At 36.2% G+C, this 16,146-nt stretch overlaps 1 protein-coding gene across 6 annotated transcripts in view; it reads left to right on the top strand.

The window, feature by feature from the left end:
• Positions 1-16,146, top strand: part of SREK1 (splicing regulatory glutamic acid and lysine rich protein 1) — a 42,024-nt gene that overhangs the window by 14,914 nt on the left and 10,964 nt on the right. The window contains exons 2-10 of one of the 6 annotated variants that reach the window (XM_065655508.1): positions 73-420; positions 4,648-4,771; positions 5,063-5,178; positions 6,540-6,704; positions 7,705-7,883; positions 8,483-8,613; positions 10,110-10,224; positions 12,188-12,307; positions 15,084-15,629. In XM_065655508.1, the coding sequence (XP_065511580.1) occupies positions 5,116-5,178; positions 6,540-6,704; positions 7,705-7,883; positions 8,483-8,613; positions 10,110-10,224; positions 12,188-12,307; positions 15,084-15,629 (1,319 nt within the window). In that variant the 5' untranslated portion in view covers positions 73-420; positions 4,648-4,771; positions 5,063-5,115. Of the gene's footprint in view, positions 1-72; positions 4,772-5,062; positions 5,179-6,539; positions 6,705-7,704; positions 7,884-8,482; positions 8,614-10,109; positions 10,225-12,187; positions 12,308-15,083; positions 15,630-16,146 lie in introns of all 6 variants that reach the window. The other 5 variants (XM_065655506.1, XM_065655507.1, XM_065655505.1 and 2 more) reach the window with 5 other exon arrangements.

Below are 16,146 nucleotides of genomic sequence, written 5' to 3'. Positions count from 1 at the left end.
ATCTGGTAGATGGATTTTGACTATTAATTTGGTTTTGTATGTTTTCTCTGTGTGATATTTGTGCATTATTAGATGACTAGACTGGCCAAGGCAGACCTGTTACACTTGCCTGAGTTAGGCATTGTTTGCCATGCCACTAAACCTGCCGCCAAGTGAAACCTTCAAGGGGGAAATGAGATCGAAGTCTGGCCTGCTGAAGATGGACGCCCTGTCTCTGTTTTTATTTTATTTTGCTTTCTTTCCTTTGTTTCTTTTATTTTTATTTTATTTTGTCCCTTTTTTTGTTTTGTTTTGTTCTGTTAAATCTCTTTCCCTTGTACTTGTGAACTGGTACTTCAGTTCTGTAAAAATAATGTTTTGTAAAGGGTTCACAGCGTTTCGTTTTGAAGTTGACATGAAGCTGCTTATGAATGGTGGATGGTATGCACAGAATTTAGAATATGATTAATTTTTATGCCGTGAATTTTGGATAAATTTCATTTGGAATACATTTAAACATCTAAATTCAACACATTGAGCACATTGTGTTAGAAGACAGGAAGAGCGAAAAATATATGAGCTTCAAGATACATTTTTTCGTACCTTATGCTTTATGAATTTATCTTGGAAAAGGACAGTTGAAATTTTTACTTCTGCAGAAATTAACTTTACAAAGTAAAGTCATGATCTTTCTCTGCTACATTTCCTCTTCTCAGCAGAGTAGTTTTATTTTAGGTTGCATGGTCTGTTTAAAAGAAGGCTTACTATTTATGTCTAATACGAAGAATTTAAAATAATTATTTTTGAAATACAACTTCTGTGAACATTGAATGTCATGAAGTACTTGCTTGCTTCTGATGAAACCTTGCTCCAGTGAGGTCAGTGGCAGTAAGATTTCATCTTTTTGTTCTTGTAATTTTCGGAGAAAGCTGTTTACCACTCATAAGTACAAATGCAGCCTGAGGTTTTAGTTGGAATGTTACGTGAGGCACATTGTCTTTTAACACTGTTATTTGTGGGAAGATTGAATTCAGTTCTCTGTGTGTGTGTATGTGTATATTGCACTTTGATCTGCTTCAGTGGTAGTTATTTCAATAAGAGTTTGTTATAAAAAAAAAAACAGAAAAGAAGAAAACAATGTCTTTTTGGTCACCTCACAATCTCTGAAGCCCTGTCAGTTCCTGCTGGAGTGATTGAGAAGGTTCTCATCCCTAAATGATGTTCCTACTTCTTGTGAAATGGAAGCCCTGAAACAGAGGTGGTGGACCAGGTGGTGTGTCTGGTTTTCAGGCATTGCTCTTCTCAGCCAGCTGCACTGGGATCAGTTGGTTTCACTCTGGTAACGCACCGGGCTGTGCACTGCAGCTGGGAAGAGCTTTTCTTCATGATCTCTGTTGGATTTAGCTGTGGCAGTTGAAGTAATTGCCAGTAGGTGTAATCGCTTTAATTTCTGATGCTAAATCCAATAAGAATAATGAATTGGATCACACAAAAATAATTTATTGTAAATGTGCATTTGCCATTGATTTAAAATAGCAGGAAAATATGAATTCCTTTTATTATTTTTAGAGTAGGTTTGAACTGTAAGTATTTTTAAAATTAGCAAACTTACTTATTTCAGAAGGAGTTCTGGGGGGAGGATTAACCATGTAGTTTCAGTACAAAGACTAGGAAATTAATTTCTTCGGAGCACTTGGAGGGGGGTAAAAATACTGTGATTAATACTTGTTTAATGCAGATACTTCAGTCAGCATTTAGCAAAATGGATTCTGGTACGGACTAGGTTGACAAAGGACTTCGATGATACAAAAATGTAATTATCATAACTGATATTTAGGACAACTATAGATTTCCTAAGAAGCATAAGGTGTCTCTAGGCAATGCAGAGCTAATCTACATCTGCTTCCAGATACCTTTGCAAAGTGAAGAGTCAGTAAATAAATGATCATAGAATCTGTACTTTGCTAAACACAAGAGCTTCTAAGTCTTTCTAAGGATGTCCTATACATGTGGCATATTTATTTTGTCTGTTTCCTGTACTAGAAAATAAGCATCAGTACCTCATTTCTGTTCAGCTTTTGAATACCATCAATTTAAAAAACCAACACAGCTAAACCAAAGTGTCCTAATTTGTTGTGTCATAAACCACATGTTCTGTTGTATCTTTATGGGCTTGTATGTCACTTATAAAATACATTCATGGAGATGAAACTCCAACATTTAGAGCCTGTAACTTGTAAAGTTATTTGGCCTCACATGTTATTTCGTTTTTCAAAACTGTCTAAAGAACAGGGAAGTAAATTTGCAAAATATTTCAGGTTCGTTTCTTTCTTCCCCCCACCCCCTCCCCATTTGATATAAAATTTGATCTTGTCTTAAAAAAATGGAGAAGGATCTTTTGAAAACACAGTATCTTTGAATACATAAGGCAAATTTTCAGGTTTCTGTCTGTAGAGATAGACCCTTTCTCATTCGTGAATAAAATAAGTGAATCTGTTTGTCATGGAACTGACCAACTAGATTTTTTATTTAAAATCAAACATTACATTGCTGAAGGACCAAAGTATTCTATAAAGAATAGTACTAACTTTACAATATTATTCATTGTTTGAACTGCTATGATGACACACTCAACTGAAAGTTTTTGGTGGATTCCTTGAGCATCATTTGAGGAAATTAGTAATTCCAATTCTTTCAGTAAGATGACCCATATACTTAAAGTTTAGGCTTGTATTTAAGTACATTTCTGAACCTGACTCATTGTCTGTTTAGTTTTGTGCCTAACTCTGTTCCTATTTAAAAGAGCTAAACACCTAAGCATCTCTTAAGTTCATCTGGTTAAGTGTATATTGAATTGGCCGTATGTAAGTGCATACTTGAATTAGGCATATACTTATGTATGTTACTGACCAAGGATCTAAATTAGAGTGTAGATACACCAATTTAGACACACCACATTCCTACCATTAGATTTACTTGCACCATATCTCTTGATCCTGTAGATACCTGCATGAGTATCCAGTTAATTGCAAGATGCTAGCTGTTCAGGATGAGGTCTGGTTCATTAGTTGTTTCAAAGCACTTAAGTATTTTGGTTTGCAGAAGAACTGGTACATAATTCTATGCCTAATCTGCATGCACAGCTGCTGTAACTGTTAATTCTAAAGCCTGTGAGCTATATATTAGGCACAATGTGCAGCAAAGTACCTGATACTCATGAACAGTCAGGCAAATCAAGTGCACCACTCATTGCATGCCTGGCTTCAAAATGAGATCTGTAAAGAGTGCTGAACATTGTGGTGATGACTCGCATGTTTTTTAAAAGCCCTGGAAGTCATTATTGCACAGTTAATTCTTAGGTGCTAATAATTTTCGTATTTTTCTCCTTTAGATAGCAAAACCAAGTGGTTTGTTACATGTTAAGGAACAAAGTGCCTCAAAATTTAAAATAAATAAAATAAATGTAAATAGGAAGCATGGGGAAAAAATGGGTACTGTTATTTTATTTTTTGTATTCCACCCATGCTACATTAAGTTTCATTTAGATTTGTTTTGCCCTTTGGTCATACCCAACTGTAACCCAGTCCTTGCTGCAGATCTGTAGAACAGGTTTGCGACACATTTTGGTTTTTTACAGTAGTATGTTTCCTGTGGGGTCTATTTGAACTCGTATAGCTAAAACTGCACAGCGTTTTGAAACTTATCTCATGTTTTGCTTTTGGATAAGATTAATTATATATTCATTTTAAAATCCTGAAGCTAGGGGGTTTATAGCTAAAATATATACAGTTTGAACCAAAGCAGTAGAAGCTACTGCCACAGTATTTGTATATACCTTGACTTTTAACACAATGTTTAAATAAAATAATTTGATTTATTAAAGTGCATGGGGTAATACCAAAGGGCTCAGTTGGATAGCATATATATAATTATGTCAGTAATTTTGAACAGATCATAGATACCTAGTATTATTAGAACTTCTTCCTGTAGTTTTTCAGTTCAGTGTTTAATGTTTGTACCAGTTTAAATCCCTTTGCATTTCAAATTTAATATGTACATTTAGTTGTAATCATAATTGTTTAATTATTAAGTATTTTGATTTTTGAAAATTTTTAGGGGCTCATTTAGCAGTCTAATTGTGACTGAAGTTAAATGAAATCTACATTTAATTCAGATTAGATATTACTTAAACATTTAGCATGACAGGGGATTATAATCTGGTTGAAATAGTAGGAAATACATATTTTGGGAAAAATATAGCTTGCTTAGCTGATTGGTTATTATTTTCTTCAGTCTTAGTAAATCTAAAGCTATTTTATCAAAGTTTCAGATAAACTGAGGTGATCTAGAATGTAAGACAGTACAAATCTAAATTTTTTCTGCCTTTCCCTCCACCTCCAGCTTCACTTGTAGATGTATTATGTGTAGGCACAGTAGTTCAGTAGTTTTTACTTTATTTTTATTTATTTTTACATCCAAAGTAGGTAGCACCAGAGGAATAATAATATTTTTTAAAAAGCACTGATTTCAGTTAGCACATACTTTGTGGGTTTTTTGTTTTGTTTTATTTTGGTTTTTCTTTTACTGGTTTGGTTATTTGCCATTTCTGGGGATTAAACTTTAAAAAATGTTCTTCTTTTCTGTATCTGATGTTCTGTGTGCTATTAGTGATGCAGCCAACACGAACGGTTGTCATGTGTAAAACAACTTTCGATCACCGTGAAAACACCGCCCTGGGAAAGCGTCCATGCTTGATATCGTTTGGTTCATGAACATTAAGTTTCCAGTACAGGTGACCCATAGCTCAAAGTGTTAAATAATTGTATACATTATTCAGTTTTTAAAATAATAATCCATTAATGAGATTGCTAGTCTTTGAAGTTTTGCTCACTTTTGTTTTTCCTTGTAGAGCAGGGTAAAAGGAAAAACTTAAGTTCTTACTTGTTTCTTTGTAAGGATCTGGTAGATAGATTCATTGATATTTATTACATTTTTAAATTGCAAGGGTAATTGTAAAATCTTAGAAAGAGTAACATCTGTGTAGTGTTCCAACCTTGTGTAATGCTTTCCTTTGCTCCTTCAGGTAAAATTCCAGATGAAGCCAAAGCCCTTTCTCTGTTGGCTCCTGCTCCTACTATGACAAGCTTGATGCCTGGTGCAGGGTTGCTTCCTATACCTACACCAGCCCCTTTGACTACAGTGAGTAACGTTCAGTTGCTGCTTGATTTCTGGTTTTCTCTATACTCGGTAGCCTTTTCTGTGTTCAGAGAACAAGAACTGTCTGATCCATGGATGTTGTCCTCCGGTATGCTAGATCAGTCAGGATTTAGCTGTGATGCCTCTTTTGAGGGTAGATCACGAAGATGTCTGTGCACTACCTTTCCTGTGTTTTTCTTTCAGATTATTGTTTTGTAAAACAGCTAGTAAATACTGATTTTGGTTTTGTCCGTTTTAATTGTTGTCTTTCCCTATATCCATTAATTTGGTCTAACGACAAAAAAATTCTTAAAACGTTATAGGTACGTTGACACAGTTCATTGGAATATTAAAATGCTGCTTTATGGTGCCTTTACTTGATATCTCTGTGACAGGGCATTTGACTGTTTGGCTAACTATGTTTTCACTACAAAAAGCATAGGAGCTAGCTGCTGCTACTTCTGCTCAGTTCTCTTTTGCCTCTGTAAGACTTTCTTGACATCAGCGGCCTGCTGTAACCTATTCAGGGAAAAATTCAAGTTAAAATAGAGTAGTTTTCTCTTTCAGTTACATTAAAAAAATTAGTGATGGCTTGTTGAGAATTTCTCACACTTGTTAGGAAGTTTGTTTGCTGGAAAGGTAGTTGCTTTTTGGGTGAAGAAAATAAAAATTCAAACCAGGAGCTCAGCAGATCCATTTAGTAGTGATTTTAAGTGACTTTTTTTAATAACACTGCCTAGGAGAGATTTCAATTCCCAGTTCCAAAAATTAAAGCTGTATTGTCCTCATTCTCTAGGAAGTGACTGGGTTTGTAGGGAAATAACTTAGACTTAATATCCTTCATTTTTCAACTGTAATTGATCTTGCCTTATGTGATTTGTTTGTTCAAAAGGCACCTTAGGTGTCCCTTTGATGGACTGATAGCTATTACAGAACATATTGGCCCTGGGCACTGCAACTTCCCTTTCTGCCTTGCTGGGCAAGGGTTCAGCAGTTCCTCATCTACTCCTAATACTTGTGGGAAAAAAGTAAGAATATTAGCAGTGTCTGAGGGCATCTTACTCAACTTGATGGACTGTAAGCATTGTATGTGTTTTCTGATTGATATACTGCATTCCTGGCCAGACCTCTTTGATAAGATGTCGACCGATAGCCCATAGAAAATCTTAACTATAAAAGGTTATTTATGGGTAGATTTATATTCTTTAAAAAAAGAACTCAGCTGGAACCTTGAAGTTGAAAATGTTGCCTATATAGATTAGATTTATTTTTACAGAAATGCATAAGGCAAGGAAATACTAACGAGTGAAGTCTCTCCCACCAGTGCTTGGTTGCAAAGCAGATTCTGTTTTCATGTTTTGCAGCTTGGTGTTTCACTTGGCACTTTGGGAGCTATACCAGCAGCAGCATTGGACCCTAACATTACAGCACTGGGAGAAATACCACAGCCACCAATTATGGGGAATGTAGATCCATCCAAAATTGATGAAATCAGGAGAACAGTCTATGTTGGAAACTTGAATTCCCAGGTAGCCTTTTTTTTCTGTAACAGAAGTACTAATGGAAGGTGTAGAATTGTAACTTATGAATTCTAATCTTACACGTTAACAGAGCTTTCGTCAGTGGATGATGATAGGAATTTAAACAAAAAAAATTATTTTTGGTTACTAGTTATATTTCGAATTTTGAATGCTCCTGTGCTAATCAGTTCAGACCAGATTGGAATTCATTCTGGCAGGATAACAGAGAAATCACACTGTAGCTGAATTCAAGAAACATATTTATGATTGTGTGTGTTGATCAAATGTCCAGCTGGGTTGTGTTAGTTGAGCAATGCCTCAGAAGTCTGACACTGCGGTAGCTTTCCCCCACAACACTGCGCAACTGCTTAAGTGCAGTAAAATGGAATGTGTCCAAGTGGAAGTTGCAAAATAGTTTTGAGTTTCTATAATAGGAAAGTTAGGTTTGTCAGAAATTTGGGTTTCACCAATTGATTGAATTAACAGAAAAACTATTTGCTTTTGACTGATGAGTATTTTATTTTGGTTTTTGACAGCTAAAATAGCTACCAGAGTGTAGAAGTACTATTGATTGTGATAAAATAAATAAAACAAGCTGGAAGTTAGTAGAAAAACAAATAAAAGCTAAGTCTTATAATATTGCTTGGATTTTTTTTTTAATTGATCAAAATTCACAGTCAAAAGCTTGGACACAGGTGTATAAGGAAATTGCTCATCAGTTATTTCAAATGAGTTGCCTGAAAATTGTGAAATCCTGTGCAAATGCATTTTTAACCTAAATGTAGGAATCAGGGCTTGTGGTTGCACTATTTAAAATTGTATATTCTGTAGATCAATGGAAGAAAAATACATGTCTTTCTTGAAGTGTAACATTACCAAATTAATGTTATTTGTGTAATAATGATGATTGTCTTTCCAAAATCTGTAGCTCCTAGATTATGTGATGTATATTGGATAAATGGGTTTCATTATATATTTTACTTCAGCTGAGCTCTTCAACTCTTTCTAGACTACAACAGCAGATCAACTGCTTGAATTCTTTAAGCAAGTTGGAGAAGTCAAATTTGTGCGAATGGCAGGTGATGAGACACAACCAACACGATTTGCTTTTGTGGAATTTGCAGACCAAAATTCTGTACCTCGAGCTCTTGCCTTTAATGGAGTTATGTTTGGAGACAGGCCGCTGAAGTAAGAAATTACTTATCCATATGACTATTGAATGAGAGGTTTCTTTGTATCCTTATACGTTTATGATTGATGTGCAGAAAACTGCTGTGATAAATATTGTTTCATTTTAAGGACCTATTGTTAACAAACTGAAATGTTTGTATAAACTCCGGTTTCGAGGTTGGTGTCTTAGAAGAATATGGATGACATTGAGTAAAATATATTTACATTTAATCTCGAGATAGTGGAAGCTATAATAATGAAAGAAACTACAAAGTCCTTAGTACTAATTAAGCATTCTGTATGATGTGTATGTAATTAGTATGCCTTAACATAGAGATTTGACCTGAAAAAGGTGAATCAATTCCTAGACTTCTACTAGAAAATATTTTAACAAAGAAATATAGTGCCACATTTATTTAAAAGTGGTAAGGTTTGAAAGCAATAAAAGACATTTCAGATACTTGGAACAGATGAGTGTTAGGACAAATCTGTGGTTTTGCTGAACTTTTTAGTTTTTAGTTGTACATTGAAGTTGAGGTGTTTTCCTTTCTTAGTCGTTTCTCATTTTCCCTTTTCAAGTGTTTGGGAGTTAAAGTTTTTGTGTTTCCTTAATTTAGAATAAATCACTCCAATAATGCAATAGTGAAGCCTCCTGAGATGACACCACAAGCTGCTGCCAAGGAACTGGAAGAAGTGATGAAGAGAGTAAGGGAAGCCCAGTCTTTCATATCTGCTGCTATTGAGCCAGGTAGGTATATTATGTTCATTACCTAACAGACGCTTTCTGTGTCTACCTTGGCACACACTTTTTAGAGCATTTTCAAACACAGAAAAAGGGTACACAAAGGTGAACAAAGTGTGTTGGAAAAAAGCCAAAATAATCAAAATTCCGTTCATGCAACAAAGCAGTGGAATTAAGCTGACTTTTTAATTCATCATGTCTTATTTTCAGATACACCCTCACTGAATGTTTTCAAAAATACAAAGTTGATACTAAATTAATACTTCTGTTGGTGCTTTTAAAGTTCAAAGTACTCACAAACTTTTAAAAGAAAATGCCTTTATATTTTGTTTTGTTCTCGTCTAGCACTCATCAATGTCATAGCTTCATGATCAGAGTGAGCTAGCATGGCTCTGAAAGCAGTAATATTAAACTTCCCTTGTCTGCAACAGGTGAATTTTTTTTGCCCATACTATGCTCTTTTTCATATTGGCTCGAAACTGTGGGCATCCTCACAGAACATGGGATCAGAGAATGAATCTGGGATAAAACTTAAGATACCGTAAAGGGCTTTTTTTCATCCAGATTGGTTTCCTGATCCTTGTTAAAACTGAAATGCCAGGTCAAGGAGGAAGGTGTTGGTGGGTTGAGAGATTAGACAGACATTGCAGTGCTGATTTATGCTGTCTTAAACTGATTGCAAAACCACATCATAAAAAATTCTCAACTTGTTAAATCTGTAGTTGGTATTCTGCTTTTTCTTTCATCAACAACATCTTGTCATTCTTCTTACTAACAAACCCAGGCATTGTCTTACATAGGTTAGACAGTGCAGAGTCTTGAGGCATTTTTTTGGGGGAGTGGATGAATATTTTCAGTAGTTTCTTAGGGCTGGGAGAAAAGTAGCTCTAACATTTCCTCAGTGTTAAGCAGTGGAATAACATTTGGAGTCTGAACCAAAGTCTGGTGGGGTCACTGTTAAGGTTTCTGTTGACTTCCTGGCCTTTGGATCAAACTTTTCACCCTGTTTTCTCCATGTCTTCCTCCCACAAAACACTATTTGAGGAATAAAACTTCAATATTTGTAAAGTGGTCAAAATATCTGAAAGTATAGAAAGTACTAATTATTGTTTACATTTTATGCTTGTTTTTAAAATTATGCCCTCTAAATTTACTCTATTCTTCTCAGGTTATTTAAGGAAAAGAAAGTAATTATATTGAGTAATAGACAAGAGGAGAACATGTTGTGATCTTGTGCATTGTGGCAGCAACATAACTCTCATTTCTAATAGAGCTAGCTGTTTATAATTATCTGGTTTATGTGTACTGCTGCAGGATGGCTGCACTCAACGAGTATATGCAATGACTTTCTTGGATGTTTCTGAAGGATATTTGCAAAGAAGGAAGATGTGCAAAGAGTAGGCCCCTTGCACTATATGTGGTACATTCCACTTGTACCAGATTGTTAACTGGGATCTTTAAATGTTCTGAGCTTACACTGCAAAGTGGTTTTTTCCTCTCAGAGTCTGGAAAGAGCAGTGAAAGAAAAGGCGGTCGATCTCGTTCCCATTCTCGTTCAGAATCCAGGTCTAGCTCAAAATCCCGATCTAGAAGGAAAAGATCACACTCAAAACGCAGGTAGGTGTGGTTTTTATTTTGGACTAAGAGATCATACTGGAGTTTTTTGAGTGGTGGTGGTGGTTAGTGAGATTTCTTACGGAGTTATAAGACTAATATCCCTGCAGAGAAGATAACTAACTTACACTGACCAGATCAAAGTAACCAGGAACTTTGTCACTGAACAGATACTCTTTCCTCTAAATGCTAAATGTTTTCAGGATTACTTTCAGTTAAAACACACCATAAGGAACTTTTTGTACCATGTAGCATTACGATTTCTATGGTTTCATGATACAAGTTGTGCCGTGTAGCATAATGTAATTCTGTAACCTGTATTTTAAAAAGAAGTAGTTACCTGTATTTTGTGGATTGAACGTGTAGTTTACTGTTAACACCCTAAGCAGATAGTCTGGCTGGTTTTGCTGACAGAAAGTTCGTGATGTCCTGAAATTCTAAACATCAAGTTAACAAAGGCAGTATTTTTAATTACTGTACTGTAAATGTAAAATTATTGTTTTTAAAAGCAGGAGAAAAAGGCTTTAGGGTAAGTTTTTCATTCGTTAGATTTTGTTTGCTTTACTAAATTTCTTCAGTTCTGAAACAGGCTTTGGAATATGGGAGGAAATAAAATTACTAGATCACCTGTAAAATATAGCCATTAAGATTTTTTTCCAAGAATGAAAGAGTCTTGCCATGTGAGACTTACAAAACACTTTCTGAAATGGTTCAGATTCTTTCAATGTCAGGAATGTCTTCTGAGCATTTACATAAGCAATCTAAAGATATTTGGCTACGTCAAGTATTAAAAAAAAAAAAAAAATCAGAATATACTTGTAAAGAGGTGAGTGTTGTCATTGGTTTAGAAACCACTCTGTTGCATCCTTTCATGCATCATCTTTAACAAGGCAACTAATAGACCATTAGTAGATACAGAAAATCAGACCAGAAGGAGTTATCATCAATTATACTACTAAACAAATATACATGCGGGCTTCAGTTTTGCCTAGTTAGACACCACAGTACATGTTATCTAATGACATCAAAATATTAGGTACCTTTTTAATGCAGGAAGAATAATTCGGTCACTTCCTTCTTGCTTGCTTCTTTGCTGTTTCTCTAGCTGAGGACATAACTGAAAAACAACCTTTGTTTTGTGTAACACTGCAGTAATCTCAGTACTATTTCGTATTGGCACAAACCAAATTGATTTTTAGAAGATAAGCTTGTATTTTTTTACTTGTGAAAAAACTCTGTTTTAAACAACTGTTGATGGTTGGGGTGTTTTTGTTTGTTGTTGTGGGGGGGTTGATTGTTTTTTGTTGTTATTTTAAAATTATGTGCCATTGCTACTGTCAGGTTAGCAAACATGCTGAAAACAGGGCAGTCTGATCCTTTGAGGGAGCTTCATCCCTAAGAATAAACTGTCCTTACCACTTAACTGTTTTACTCTTTTGTAAAATACTTAAATAATTTTCATCTCTATGATATAAAATTTATTCAAATCTTATTTTGACTCAATTGTAATTAATTTCCTCTGTAGTTAGTTTGTATTTCTGCACTGATAGGCAGAACAAAGCTGTAGGTAAAAAATGGTTGCCACTCCTTTCAGTATATATTACTCTGTGTGTCTTGAGCTGCAGAAGACAGGCGGAGCTGGTATTTTTTTGTATCCTTGTTTTTCAGGATTTATTGAGTTAACATATGTGGCCTTTCTGTCTTTGAGAAATTAAACTTCACAGTACCTTAACCTCTCAGGCAAAGTATGCAGTGATGTGGTTTTTTAAAACATAATGTTCACATTTGGCTTTTTATTTTTGCTTTCCTAGGGAATGTGTTCATAGCGAGTATGTTACTGAGGTGTAACTCTTTATATAATTTTATCTAGTGAGTCAAGATTTATGGGTTTTTTCCTTTGTTGGTTGACCTAATTTTTATGAAGTTTCAATATTAAAGTGTTTTTCTTCTGGCATTGTTCACATAGAAGTAGATCTGGCAACAGATCAGTCTCAAGACACAAGGACAGACGCAGATCCAGAAGTCCCCTGAAAAAACGGTCTAGATCTAGGGAAAAGCGGAAATCCCGAAGTCGCTCTCATTCTCGGTGAGTTCAGATCATAGAATCATAGAATTATTTTGGTTGGAAGACACCCTCAAGATCATCAAGTCCAACTGCTAACCTAACACTGGCACTAAACCATGTTCGTAAGAACCTCACCCATACATCTGTTAAACACCCCCAGGGATGGTGACTCAGCCACTTCCCTGGGCAGCTTGTTCCAATGCCTTACAACCCTTTCTGGGAAGGAATTTTTCCTAATATCCGATCTAAACTTCTCTGGCACAACTTGAGGCCATTTCCTCTTGTCCTACCACTTCTTACTTGGGAGAAGAGACTGACACCGACCTCGCTACAACCTCCTTTCAGGTAGTTGTAGAGAGCAATATGGTCTCCCCTCAGCCTCCTTTTCTCCAGGCTAAACAGCCCCAGTTTCCTCAGCTGCTCCTCATCAGACTTGCTCTCCAGACCCTTCACCAGCTTCATTGCCCTCCTCTGAACTCTCTCCAGTACTTCAATGCTGTAGTGAGGGGCCTAGGTTCTGAGCTCTTAAGAAGTGATACTGCTTTAATTACACAGTACGGAGTTTTTGAAAAAAATCTAATAAACCTTTTAGGTGATGGTAAAGGATGTCCTTAGGCTTTGTGGGTGGGACAAAAGAATAGAAAGTAAATTTTAATGCTGAGTGTACTGGTTTTCTCTGGGGTAGAGTTTTAATCTTCTTCATAGTAGCTCTTATGGTGCTTGTGAGCATTCAATTACCACATCACCACACTGGGGTACCTAAACTTTGATAATCTAGACTACATTTATACTATCATGCAAGCTGATCAAAAGTAGGTAACTTTAATTGCTAGACTTTAGCCAACAGATTAGGAATGTTCTGTGCAGCCTATGCAACCCACAAAAACTTGAATGATGCTTGTTCGGTCTGTATGTGTTGAGAAGGTTGGATTTGGTCTGAACTCGATCTGGCATTCTGAGAACACGTATAAAGCTTTTGTGCATGACCTTTTATTTTTGCCTTTGGCAGTCTCATATTGGCCATGCAGTGCTGTGAGCACAAATATATGTGTCTATTATATGGCATATTTGCATTTCAGGATCTAATACATCTGTGTTTTACCTAGTCCATTAGTTTTCAACTCTGATTGTGTAATTATTGAACTGTGAAATTCCAACAAGATAATCACATAGTTTTCTGAGGGGTGAAGTAGTGAATGTTCACAAACCAGAATTGCCTATGAAAGTAGCTTCAGGAATGGAAGTCTTGGTACTTTTCTTTCTTTTTCATATCTGTAATTCGCCTCATTCATTTAAAGGGAACTTCATACTTAGGTTGTGCAGTTTCTTCTCATTTTTTGAGGGAAGTTTTGTGGGAAAGAGAACTGCAGATCTGTGGACCTCAGTGGAAACGGGCATAGTCTGTGTAGCTAACTGGGCTTTATTGATGGATTCTTTTGATTTTCTGTTGCCATTGTCTGGAGCTTGTTGAGATATCTGCTCGACGGAAGGGGCAAGTCCAGTGAAATCTCTGTGGTAAATGAACCAGAAGGAACCTTCTGGGTCATTGTGAGACTCTTTGCTGTTGCAGGGATTGCATGCTGTTTCATCCTTATTATCTTGCATTCCTTCTCTGAGACTTCTTTAGAAGTATTTGCCAAACCTGATGGGAACCAAAGTTGTAAGGTCACAGAGCATACACAGTCTACGATCTGTTAGCAGTTGAGATGAAGATACAGCAAAACACTTCTTCCATTGAAGAAAGGTGGGGCCTGTACTTATGTGTGGAGTAGGATAGGTACCAATACCAATAGACACAGCAACTTCTGTCAGTCTGGTTCTCTTGAACATGTAAAAGCCTGCTAATCAATTTCTCTTGTGCTTTGTCCTGTTTCTCTTCTGAACAATTGTTCATTTTCTTATGTCCTAGAGGCAGGTCTAGGAGTCATGTATCCCTCTGCTAGAAAGGAAAGATGGAGTCTCGCACTTCCAAATAATCCTATACCAAAATGTAATCTTCCAGCCAAAGCTGTGATCTAATCAATTTTTGTTTGACTTGACAACTAGAACATCAGTTGCAATTTTCCTCACAGTTCTTCTTTTTATGAACATGTATCATTCTGCCTGTCCCAAAGAACCTGACTTGTTCTGTTATCCTTGCTTCTGTTTTCACTGTATTAAGAATTTTTCAAAAATTTTTGAATTCCTAATAACATCACAGGTGATCGAATTGTCTTGATTGAGTTTTGACCTGATATTTGCCTTTTGCAGGAATTTGTTTGGTGAAATTTTATCCCTGTTTTATTATTTCTGTGTATTAATTATTGTTGGACTTCCAGGCAGTTCCAGGATAACTTTGTGAGGGAAGACAATAGAACAAAGACTTCTGTCAGTCAGCTGTCATTGTTCATGTGGGGATGTGTCCATTTTATGTGGACACAGTTTTAGTAAAGAGTGGATTTACAGACTGTAGAGTTTGTCTCACTCCTGACAAAATGTAGAAAATTTGTGTATGTGTAATAAAATAACTGTGAGGTAAAGAGATGTGCTCTTTCAAAGTGTAATAATATCTCTCTGAAGATCAGTGTGGTTTGATTTTGGCCTCTCTTTCTCCAATTTGATTTCAAAATTTTTCCTAGCTATATAGCCTTTCTCTCATGGTGAACAGAGGTTGAAAATTAAAACATTGAATAATTACTGTTTTTCAACAGAGGTGCATACTTTGTCTTGAGCAATTAATGTATGCTAAAGGTTTAGTTGACATTTTAATTGGAATGTTCGAAAATTAATTAATGGATTTGTGTTTGGCTTTTCACAGGGACAAGAAAAGAGACAAAGAAAAGGTCAAGGAAAAAGAAAAGGCCAAAGAAAAGGAGAGAGACCGAGACAAGGAGAAGGAGAGGGACCGAGACAAAGATAGGGAAAGAGAGCGAGATAAAGAGAGAAACAGGGGGAAGAGCAAGGAGAGAGATAAAGAGCGAAACAAAGATCGTGACAGAGTCAGAGACAAAGACAGGGATAGAGACAGGGACAAGGATAAGGACAAAGATAGGGACAAGGACAGAGAAAAGGAGAAAGATAAGGAGAAGGAAAAAGACAGGGAAGAGGTAGACCAGAACAAGGAAAAAGAAGATAGTGAGAAAGAAGGAGAGAAGGACAGGGAGAGGAGTAAGGACAAGGAGGCAGATCAGGACAAAGGAGAGGACAAAGAAAAGGACAGAGACAAAGAAAAGGAAAAAGATGGGGATAAGGAGAAGGAACGAGACAGAGAAAAAGAGAGAGATGATAAAAAGAAGAAAGATAAGAGATCCAGAACACCCCCAAGAAGCTATAGCTCTTCAAGAAGATCTCGTAGCTCCAGCAGGTTTGTTTAGAATTTTTCCTACTTTTTTTGACTTGTCAGTTCAGAGAGGCACCATCCTGTTTTTTATGTATCAATATCGCCATGTCTCTTACTGATTAAATTTGTATTATATCTGTTTTGTAGATTTTCCTATAAAGTAAAATCTATTACAAAGAGCTCTACATGATGCCTGATAGCACATACATTCGTGTTGGGCTGCTGGTGCTTGTCTTTCACATAACCATATAGTATAGTCCTTGAGGACAATAAGGAAATGATTCTTGAACCATTTCTCTGTGTTAGACCCATCCAAAAGTTCTGATAAAGCAACACCACAGATCATCTTTGTCCTGATGAAAGTCTGACTCGCTGTTAATAGTTCCTTGGTTGCTTACATACTGTACATTGTTGTTCTGCAGAACTTAAAAGCAGTTAGGTGATAATACTTGCCACTTTTCAGCTGGGTGGGTGAACAGCAGGAAGCAAGCATGTCACTTGGCTGGCACTTGAAGATAAGGATACCTTCTTTCACTGGTTA

The sequence above is a fragment of the Caloenas nicobarica genome, chromosome Z, assembly GCF_036013445.1.
Source record: "Caloenas nicobarica isolate bCalNic1 chromosome Z, bCalNic1.hap1, whole genome shotgun sequence".
Lineage (NCBI taxonomy): Eukaryota > Metazoa > Chordata > Aves > Columbiformes > Columbidae > Caloenas > Caloenas nicobarica.
This window is presented reverse-complemented; position numbering and strand designations above follow the sequence as displayed.